This window comes from Sus scrofa, chromosome 13 (genome assembly GCF_054392235.1).
Source record: "Sus scrofa isolate SSC_HxYL_T2T_F1_AM1 chromosome 13, Sscrofa_HxYL_maternal_Yorkshire_Landrace_v2.0, whole genome shotgun sequence".
NCBI lineage: Eukaryota > Metazoa > Chordata > Mammalia > Artiodactyla > Suidae > Sus > Sus scrofa.
Genome location: NC_139395.1, coordinates 173,122,938 through 173,134,392, shown reverse-complemented (window position 1 = coordinate 173,134,392; position 11,455 = coordinate 173,122,938). Strand labels below are relative to the sequence as shown.

Here is an 11,455-nt window from a genome sequence, read left to right as displayed (position 1 = left end):
GAGAGCCTATCTGGAACACCTGGCTCTGGCCAGTGCAGGAAGGAGGCACCTGAAGGACAAAGGCACAGAGAGCAGGGAGTTCTCCTGTGGTGCAGCAGGTTAATGATCTGGTGTTGTCACTGAAGTGGCTTGGGTCACTGCTGTGGCACAGGTTTGACCCCTGACCTGGGAACTTCTACATGCTGCAGGTGCGCAACCCCCACCCACCCAACCCAAAAAGCATTCAGAGCAGAGGAAACCAGGAGAAGAGGGGAGGCATCAAGAAAGGTAAGTTGGTAACTTCCTCTTGGCCCAGGAAAGCTTTTCTGATAGCTTTCTCCCTGCCCATCGTTAACCAAGTGGAAACAGAGGACCGTAGGTTTGTGTAGATATACAAACATGTGAATTCAAGGGTTTCTCTGTTAGTAATAGCTCAGAGTTTTCACTAATCAAGGGGTATCAAACGCCACTGGGAGGTTTTCCAATGGAGAAACTCGGAGGCTCCTTTCTAGGGTTTAAGAGGTGGGGAAGTTGAGATTGGCTTTGTCATCTGTGCCATGGGAGGCAAGGTAAACAGATTTCTGTGTATTTAACTCCCCGTTGGGGTCACAGTCCAGATGGTAGGGAAGTAAAAGGGATGTCAGAACTTCTCGATGCTTCTGGGTATAAATTCATTAAAAATTTGTTCAAATAAATGAATAAAACAGAATGGTAGTTTCACAGATGACAAAAATAGAGGCTCCTTATGAATTTTGTCATACTTAGCTGCCTATCTGGCCATCTTTAAAGCATGGGATTTTTCCTAAGCATTAACAAAGGAATGTCCTATTACCTGGAAAACTAGTAGGTCCTATTTCCTGGGAAAAACCCCAGAGTTTCAGATTTGGTAGATTTCCTATTTCTTTTAGTGTAATATTTTATAAGCCTCATTTATTTTGATGCTCAGATTGTTCCCCATTTGTTAATGGGGAGTAATTTCATGCTGGATTCTCTGCCCATTTGATATATACCCATCACTCCTGAATACATTTTTGCTCACTGGAATAAGATATGCTAGGCTCATCTTGGGTTTCTCCTGCCCTAGTCTTGGCATTAGCCATTTCCTAAGGAGCCATATTCCTTTTAGTGGAAAATTGTTTTTAGAAACCGGGATCTAGGCTTTATGTATTCTTATTGCTAAAGGGGCATAACTGCTTCTAGGCCCAATGAGTGGCTGGAGCTAGAGAATATATAAATGTAAATGTGTGGTATATACTATAAATGTGCAACTTATGCATTTTTGTGTATTAATACCTTTTTGCACCTATCTTTACTTCTATGTTATTTACATATAATGTGTTTATTGACTACATATTGATACATATTATTGCAAATATAACCTAAAAACCATAAGGAAGTTCCCATTGCAGCTCAGCGGTAATGAACCCAACTAGTAACCATGAGGATGTGGTTTGATCCCAGACCTTGGTCAATGGGTTAAGGATCGGCATTGCCCTGAGCTGTGGTGAATCTTGCAGACACAGCTTGGATCCCACGTTGCTGTGGCTGTGGCGTAGGCTGGCTGCTGCAACTTCTATTAATCCCCTAGCCTGGGAACTTCCATATGCCATTAAATGTGGCCCTAAAAAGCAAAAAACAAATAAACCAAACCCCCTCCAATGAGCTCATATTGATACATAATCCAATTCCAGTCCAGCACTATAGATTTTTTTAAAAGGTACAATGGAGGAGTTCACGTCGTGGCTCAGTGGTTAATGAATCTGACTAGGAACCATGAGGTTGCCAGTTCGATCCCTGACCTTGCTCAGTGGGTTAAGGATCCAGCGATGTGGTGAGCTATGGTGTAGGTTGCAGACTCAGCTTGGATCCTGAGTTGTTGTGGCTCTGGCATAGGCCGGTGGTTACAGCTCCGATTAGATCCCTAGCCTGGGAACCTCCATATGCCACAGGAGTGGCCCTAGAAAAGGCAAAAAGACAAGTAAATAAATAAATAAATAAATAAATAAAAGGTACAATGGAAATTATTTATTTCAAGTATTAGAAATGAGAAATAATCTTTGAAATACTTGTCTTTGTTGTAGTCATAAGCTTTCATCTTTTGTTTTATTTCTTATTTATTTAATTTTATTGCAGTATAGTTGACTTACAATGTTCTATTCATTCCAGGTATACAGAAAAGTGAATCAGTTATACATATACATACATCCATTCTTTTTTTCCCCATCTAGGTTATCACAAAATAGAGTAGCTTTCTCTGTGCTATACAGTAGGTCCTTGTTAGTTACCTATTTTATATACGGAGTGTGTATCTTCTTAATTTATCCTCCCCTGCCCCCACCCCACAGTTTAAATTTTCCTCTTTTGGATAAGAGGCTCATGACTGCATTTATGCACTTGTCTGATAGCCACGTTCCCTGGAGAATGTTGCTTCCTTCAGAATTGATTACATATAGCTTTTCTTTCTCCATGTTTCTGATTACTTACTTTAAAATTCTTATGGAATTCAAGTTTGCTTCCTTCGCACGGCTGTAACTTGCTTCTCCTAGAGTAAGGAACTTGGCTCTGATACTCTTCTAGGTTTACTTGTTTGATTGAGCATCTTGTATATAACCAATCTCTGATCTTCACCCCCCGCCCACACCTAGGCATGGATACCCTTCTCTTCCTGTTTTTGGGGTCTGACTCCCTATTCTAGGCCACCACCCCACGTGGCACTAACTCTCCTCACAAACAATGGCTCTGACTTTGTACACCAACCAGCCCACCCACAAAGATGTGTTCCTGAGCCCTCCTCTCTCTGCTCTGGCTTTGATTTCCCACACCAGGCTGACTCTGCCCTGATACAGCCCTCACTCCTTGCTTCTAGCACCTCACGCCAGGCTGCTTCTCCCTGCACATGGATTCACCCAGCCTGGGGCCTGACATCTTGTGCCAGACTCAGCTCCACCCTTTGCCCTCTGCCCCTTTGGGCTCCCTACTTCCCCCACTGGATTCTGATATTTGCTCTGGGCTACAGCTCTGCCATATCCCCACCAGATTCCTACCTTGTTTCTCCCCAAATATGACTCTAGGAATGAAATTTTTAGGAATGAAAGCCCTCAAATAGGTTGTTTAAAATGGGAAGAAACAGATTCAGAAGCTTGCGTAGCTTGTCCCAGGTCACAGAACAAATTGAGACAAAGTCAATACAAATCCAGGTCTCTCTGAGTGGAAGCTGTGTGAGTGTAGGGACCTTGCCTCTCTTGGTCACTCTTTTCTCTCCAGCACCTAGCACAAATTCTGCATGTATGAATAAATGAATGAGTAAATAAATTATTCAATTTAGTTCTTTTTCTTTCCTTCTTTGCCATCTTAATATGTGTGTATATAGAAATTTATGACTGTGTATTTATCTATAACCATTAGAAATTCATGCTTTTACATAAATGTTAACATTTAGATTTCTGTGCCTAGGGATTTCTTCCATTTCATGCATTTCTAGAGTTGTTCTCTAGATAGCTGGCCTATAGATGAAGACAGGAAAGCACTAAAAAGCCAGGGCCATTGTTACATCCCAGGATTCCTGAACTTATATGGAAGAGAAATGTCTGAGTGCCACCAAAATCAGTTTTCAGTCACCAGAGTACAACCCCTCCACCCCTTTAAAATATCTGGATCCCTGCATGGGATGAACACCGTTACCATATGGCAAACACAGGACCACAATCAGGGCCTACGGTCACACTGCAGCAAAGACCACCCTGCATATATTCATGTAGGGCTGTTTCCAGAGCCTGTTCCTAAGGATGCTATCTCTGAGAGATTCTTCTCAAGAAGAGGATTCTGTTGTCAAATAGTGTTAAGAACTTGATCATTCACAATGTATACAAGCACATGAAAGGGTCTAAGAAATCCTAGAATTGAAGAAAACTACTGCTTTTAGGTAACTTAATGTCATCCAGATTTCCTGAACCATAGAGCACCTGTTTACAGTAATACCTGCCCAAGTCTCATTTCTTCCTTCAAGCAATGGGCAAAAGTATCTGTTACATGGGGTTATTGTACATATGTATAAATGAGGTAAAGATTATGTCAGGTGCCTGGCACAGCACTTGGTATGCTTTTTATTATTTATTGAGGATGATTCCCCTATTATTGAAGAAATAATATATTTTTCAATAATTGAAAAAATAATAAATGTATAAAATAAAATCTTCAAATCATAGAAGGGGTATAAAATTAAAAATATATTTCTCATTAGATCCCTCAGATTCCCAAGAGGAATTTTTTCAATGTACACTTTCAGACATTTTCTGCACACATACATGTAGAAGCAGCTATTTTTTAATCTATTTATAGTAAATGAGATAATGCATTCACCTTCATTTATTTTGTGCTTCTGCAGCATTACCTCTAAGTTCTTCCATTTGGTGATACACTAATTGGTCTTTTTTTTTTTTTTGTCTTTTTGTTGTTGTTGTTGTTGCTATTTCTTGGGCCGCTCCCGCGGCATATGGAGGTTCCCAGGCTAGGGGTTGAATCGGAGCTGTAGCCACCGGCCTACACCAGAGCCACCGCAACGTGGGATCCGAGCTGTGTCTGCAACCTACACCACAGCTCACGGCAACGCCGGATCGTTAACCCACTGAGCAAGGGCAGGGACCGAACCTGCAACCTCATGGTTCCTAGTCGGATTCGTTAACCACTGCGCCACGACGGAAACTCCTAATTGGTCTTTTTGAAGCCCCTGGCTGGTGCAAATTTTAGAGCTTAGGTGTGTGCTCCATCCCCCCACCCCCACCCCCAGGTTGCACTTTGATGAAATAAGTGTTATAGATAATAAGGGGGAAAAATAGTTGTTTGGAGGTTGAAAAAAGTCAACTTAAATGTGTCCTCTTCTGTAAAACCTCTCCTAATCTATCAAGAACAGAACTCTAATGGATGAGGTGAATGTTCTTTCATTCATTCATTTTGTTCTTTCAGTTGAGGCTGGAGAATGATGAGAAGAGGAACATAGGTCCCTGGGCAGGAGAGGGTCAGAGCTGCAGCTGTAGAGATATCAGCTGACAGTGACGCGGGTGGTGGGTTAGTTTGCTAGAGTTGCTGTAACGAAGTACTTATGACTAAGTGGCTAAAACCACAGAAATTTCTTGTCTCAGAGTTCTGGAAGCTGGAAGACCAAAGTCAAGATGTTGGTTCCTTCCTAGGGCTGGGAGGGAAAGATCTGTGCCCACCCTCCTTCCTTGGCTTGTAGATGGCCATCTTCTCCCTGTGATTCTTCATGTCCTCTTCCCTCTACGCATCTCTGTGTCCAAATTTCCTCTTATAAGGACACCAGTCATATTGGATTAGGGGCCACTCTAATGACCCCATTTTTGTCCATTACCTCTGTAATGACCCTATTTCCAAAGAAGGTCACATTCTGAGGGACGGGGGGAGGTCAAGACTACAACATATGAATTTTTAGGGGAACAAAATTCAGCTCCTGACAGAGGGGTTGTTTCTTTTTCTTTTTAGGGCTGCACTCATGGCATATAGAAGTTCCCAGGGGAGGGGAACAAGTTGGAGAACTACAGCTGCCAGCCTACACCACAGCTGCAGCAAAGCATGATCTGAGCCATGTCTGTGACCCACATCACACTCACGGCAATGCTGGATCCTTAATCCACTGAGTGAGGCTAGGGATCAAACCTGCATCCTCATAGATACCAGGTGGGTTCATTACCTCTGAGCCACTGTGGGAACTCCCATTACAGATGGGTTGTAATGCTGGATGTCAATGCTTTTTAGGATTCGCCCTGTGCCAGAAATGTTTACTCACCAACTGTGGCTGTCAGTGCGGGCTCCTTAAAAACGTGCAAGTACAGGAATCATTTGTTGGCATCATTGTTTGACCTCTGGTGACAGCCTGGAGGGCCTGCTGGTCTACCTCTGCTAGCTAGGGCCTTCTAACAAAACACGGGAAGCTGAGCCATGGGTGACCCCAGGTCCACTGCCTAAGGGGTATGTTCTCTGGTTCTTGCTGTTTTGGTTCCCTTCCCGCTTCCTTGCTTGTCAGGATATTTACACTTTGACCCTGTTAGCTATTCCCTCCCTTTCTCTTTTATTGCCCTGAGTTATATCTTCCTTTTTCCCATAACTCCAATCACTTTTTTCATTCTCTCATTCAGTGAAGGATGAGGAAACTGCAAGCAGAATATGTACCTTTCATTAAGTGATTGAACTGCCTCCCACCTGATTGACCTCAAAAATTTTTTAAAATGTGGTCATCTGATGGATAAAACCTTTAAAGAAGGAATTATTTTAATGTTTTTCAGAATAGTTTCTGGTTAAAATTCTTGGCTTGAGAAGAAAAGAAGCTAGTTGTTTTCCCCCCAGGAGTGGATTTGTGGTTCGGATTCCCCATGGCTTCCTGCCGCGCCTGTGACCTCAAAGTGCTGGTGGCCACTGTGTGTGGGTTGCTGACTGCTGTTGTTTTGGGACTGGGCATCTGGAGGTTGGTGATCAGGATCCAGAGAGGTAATGTTGTCCTGTTATGTTTAACTCAGAGCGAGAGAAGGCATGAAGCTTCTGTCTTTGCCAGCTGACCCATCAGCACTGGCAAGTGCCATGTCTAGGCTGAGGCTGCCTGCATTTATGAAATGTAAAAGACAAGGGTCAATTGGTGGCTGCATACGGTTGCGTGTACATGAATACGTGTGTGTGTGTGTGTGTGTGTGTGTGTGTGTGTGTGTGAAGGGACAGGGTGACAAACAACAAAGTTGAATTGTCCTCTTCATTCTCCTTTAACACCTGACTGAATGAATAGCAGAGTGATGATTAAAATCATTAATAACACATGCTTGGGTTTGTTTAGCTAAATCCAAGAAAGGATAATAATTATGCCCCCCACAGACAATTAAACATATGCAAAATGAAATTTCATTTCAGTAAGAAAGTTTAGGAATGTTTTCACTAGGATTGTAAATAAAATGATCTTATGTTTTGCACCCAAAGTTCCCACTTTTCAGGTGTTGAAAACTACTTAAAATTAAGATCATTTAGAAAACAATTTTCCTGGTTATTCAGCAGTCACCTGCTGTGGGCTAGAGCTGAGCCTCAGAAAGAGGGGAAGGGGGGCAAAGTTGTATAAACAATGATGTTAAAGAGAAGGCCTAGAAACTCATAAGAGACTTTCCATAAACTCAATGTCAGTTCCCCAGTGCCTTGGGGTTTTCCGTAAAGGGATTCAAAAGGATGTGCTGAGTACTCCCTTTTGTTTAAAAAAAAAGAGAGAGAGATTTTCTAGTGAAACTGAGTAAATAAGGATAAATTACGACAGTCTAGAAAAGGCAGGAGAGGCAATCTGCCCCCTGAGAAGATAACTGCAGAGGACAGAGGGGTGGGGGAGCCAGCAGGAGCACAACGAAGGGCTGCAAAGACCCACTGTTGGCAAAAGGAGCCAAATATATTGGCTGCTGATGCAGTGGTAGCTGAGAATAGATCTGCTTTTTTTCCCTAAAGAACATATTTAGGGAATGCTGTATTAATAGGATTTAATACTATTAACACTATATTAATAGAGAGCTAGCAAGAGAAAATTTATCAGAAAAAAACAATACAATTTAAACTTGGAAGTGTGTTTTTGTTTATTTAAGGTTTGTGAAATAATCTGAGGTTTAAAAAATTATGAACTACAGGGTTTATACCCTATTAAAGCTACTAAATTTATAAGAGCTTAAAGGGTGCTATTTTAAGAACTAACTTCCTTTCATCCTTCCTTCCCTCCCTTCTTTCTTTCCTTCCTTCCCTCCTTTCCTCCTTCCTTCTTTTCTTCCTTTATAAGGCATCTAGTTTTAAAGTGAAATTTGTGGTGACTTATAAAGAACACAGGTACAGTAGAACCATTAAAACAAGGACCAAAGTACAAAAATGTTATGAGAAAGAGGACAAAGTGGGGGATAGAAACTACATGAAAGTCAAAGGCTGGAGAGAATTGTTAAAAATAAACACAAGACATATCTGTGTTTCCTGAGGGCTAAGACCCCAAACACATAATAATAAGTAATAAAGAACCTATATTTAACAATAAAAAAATACTAGCTCCTTAGAAAAGACAAATATTTCCTTATTCTTAGCAGATTTTTTTTGTTTGTTTTTCTTTTAAGGGCTGCACTTACGCCCTTACTCAAGCTTATTTAGTAAATAGCAGCATTAGGATTTAAACCAGGCAGTCTGGCTACACAGCTTTTTCTCCCCCTACTCATATAAATTTTCTCCAACACTCACATACACACTTTTTTAGGTGTTTTTCCAACCATGGAATAAGCTTCCATAAACATTGTTCTCTCATTTAAGAATAAACTTTATCCTTAGCCAAATATTTCAAATTCCTGGTCTGGGACAAATGATAGATGCCTGTATTTTTAAACTCCTGAAGACTCTTAGCTAGATACTAGAGTTTCCTGATGGAATTTATTTGATTAAGGAAAAATATTTTTATCTCCATGCTTAATCAAACTAGGTTTTTCAAAGTAGATTCTAATTTTATCTAGTTTAGGAGAAAAATTCAATTAATGTTTTCCATTTGGAATTTCTAATATTTTATGCTACCTTTTCAAGCAGCATGAAGTGTGTGTCATATATGTTCTGCATTTAATTTTCCATGACATATATAGTAAAGATATTAAAAATAGGACTAGTGTTTTTGGAAATATTACTTATCACAATTAAAAGAATATAAGGATATCATACTATCACATTGGCCTTGTAGAAGAAAAAGACTACTACTAAATATGTTCCAGTGTGTGGATCCCCAAGTAAAATGAAGGTGATGCTTTCTCCCCCTGTTACCCCTGTGGTGAAGGCAGGCCCAAAGAGGAGGGACCTGGAGCACTTGATTACTAACCAAGAGATCTAAATTCTAGTCCCCACTCAGCTTCCAATCACTTATGGCTCTGAGGAGTTATTCTTTATGGAGAAGGTACTCTTTACCTACTCTTTCTATAAATTGAGGAAGTTGGGTTAATGAGTAGCTAAGGTCACTTTTATGAGTTCATAATTCTAAAAAACTAGTTATAGAATATAAACAAGCCACTTAATCTTCCTGGGCCTTTACTTAAAATAGAGAGGTTTAAAAATATTACTACTTTTGTTATACTCTGTGGGTAGTTTAAGTATTTCAGAGGATAGGGTTTTGAACTAGGGAGAACAAAGTGTTAAAATGTGATGACTGAGGAGCAGATAGCTCTTCTTGGGCTTGATATCTTCAACAACAACAAAAAAGCAAATGGCAAAGAAGCCAGTCAGCAAATATCCTTTTAAGCATCCAGCACTATGCTAGGACCTGCAGATATAAGCCACAGCCCTTCTCTAAAGGGAGTCAAAATACCTTTTTTTTTTTTTCTTTTCTGTTTTAGGGCTGCATCCGTGGCATATGGAAGTTCCAGCTAGGGGCTGAATTGGAGCTACAGCTGCTGGCCTCTGCCACAGCTACAGCAACACAAGATCCGAGCCATGTCTGTGACCTACACCACAGCTCATAGGAACGCTGGATCCCCAACCCACTGTGTGAGGCCAGGAACTGAACCTGAGTCCTCATGGATACTAGTTGGATTTGTTTCCACTGTGCCACAATGGGAACTACATGTAATTAAAACCCCAAGTTACAGAATCTGAATGTGTCCTACCTTCAGGGCTGAAACTCCCAGTGAGACATTATCCTAAAACTAGTTTAAGACTACTACTGATGGTACCCCAAGATCATAACAGAAGTAGTCACAAAATTTCCCTGTAGAAATATTTTCACAAATAGGATCCATAAAAGTTTCATGGAAGAATAACATGTAAGACAAAGGTGAGTTTACAGTCCAAATTACAAATGAACCATGATCTTAGAGAGACTTGAAATGTAGCCAATAAGATTAACCCTTCCTGAACTGAATATAATAAAACAATCTGAAAGAGAATATAAAAGTGTTTAAAAAGTGACTGAAAAATTAAAAATATAGGAGGAAAAAATCACAAGGGTGACTCCAACAATATTAACATCAGAAAAATCTGAACTAAAGGCAAAAAATGTTATGAAGAATAAGAATTTTATTACTCACAGATGGAAGTAATTCAACAAGAAAAAAGTCAATAATCTTGGGCCCATACACATCAAATAACACAGACTCATATAAAGCAAAACAGGACAAAATTATATAGATAAATAAATAAACTTATAATCAAGGTGGTTGAGTCTAATGTTATCCTGTAGAAAACTGATAGATCAAGTAGAGAAAATCAAAAAGGATTCAGAAATTTGAAAAACATATGGATTTATATATTTGAATTGTCACAATAAATGAAGAGTATATATTATTTTCAAAAGAAATTGACTACCAAAGAATCAATCCTATAGATCATTTCTGTGACTACAATGCAATACAATTAGAAGACAGTGCATAAAATAACCAAAAAAATTTTAATAAATGTAGAAAAAATTGTTTTAAATAATTCAAAGAAGAAATCAAATGAAAATTAAAAAATATTTAAAACTTCAGTGGAAGCACTCTATAACTTGTGGGCACAGCTAAAACATATTTAAAATGACATTTAGGTATATATTAAAAAGCAGATGGAAATTAGTGATTAAGCATTTTAACTTTAGAAGTTAAAAAAAGAAAGAGTAGTTCCTGTTATGGTGCGGTGGAAGTGAATCTGACTAGTATCCATGAGGATGAGGGTTTGATCCCCAGACTCACACAGTGGGTCAGGGATCCCACATTGCTGTGAGCTGTGGTGTAGGCTGACAGCTATACCTGCTATTAGATCCCTAGCCTGGGAACTTCCTGGGAACTTGCAGCCCTAAAAAGCAAAAATAAATAAATCAAGAGTAAATTCTAAGGAAGTATGTTTGGCAATAATAAAAATAAGAACAAATTAATGGAACGGAAATAAACAAGAGTGAAGAGCAATATAACAAAAAGCCCATTTTTTGAAGAGATGAATTTAAATAGATAAATTCCCAGAGAGATTCGTTAAGACAGAAAAAAAAAAGGCATAATTAAGCAACATGTACAAAAATAAAAGCGTCAGGACCCTCTATTGAAGCAAAACCATACTTCTCTGCGAGGACAAGGAGATGCGCCCACCCTGATCCTGCATCTTCCTTCTAGCCCCTGCATCTTCCTTCTGGCCCCTGCTTCCAGCGTTCTGGTCCTCGGAAACCCTGCTGGCTCTGGTCCTAGGACTGTGTCGCCCTTTCCCTCCCATCTCTGGAGGGTCAACTGGTGCTTCACTGCCCTCGAGGGCTGGCTGGTCACAGGGCGGTGTGAAAAGAGCTTGGAGGTGTGCCATGGGGTGTCAGATGTGTGAGCGCAAAGCCCCCTGAGTGTGGGTCAAGAGCAGAAGGGGAGCCTTAGGGCGCTGCAAGCCAGGGGCTGTTTGCCACACTCTGACCTAGGACTAGGGAGAATCCACCGTTTCTAAATTCAGGCCTGGATTTCTAGGTCTTTGTGAAGGTATATTTATC

General features: G+C 40.3%; 1 protein-coding gene across 3 annotated transcripts in view; it reads left to right on the top strand.

Moving 5' to 3' along the window:
- Window positions 1-11,455, top strand: part of ADGRG7 (adhesion G protein-coupled receptor G7) — a 69,976-nt gene continuing 58,521 nt past the window's right edge. Inside the window, exons 1-4 of one of the 3 annotated variants that reach the window (XM_084991584.1) lie at window positions 51-267; window positions 5,476-5,670; window positions 5,749-5,961; window positions 6,276-6,477. In XM_084991584.1, coding sequence (XP_084847710.1) covers window positions 6,363-6,477 — 115 coding nt within the window. In that variant the 5' untranslated portion in view covers window positions 51-267; window positions 5,476-5,670; window positions 5,749-5,961; window positions 6,276-6,362. Of the gene's footprint in view, window positions 268-5,475; window positions 5,671-5,748; window positions 5,962-6,275; window positions 6,478-11,455 lie in introns of all 3 variants that reach the window. The other 2 variants (XM_084991583.1, XM_021070565.2) reach the window with 2 other exon arrangements.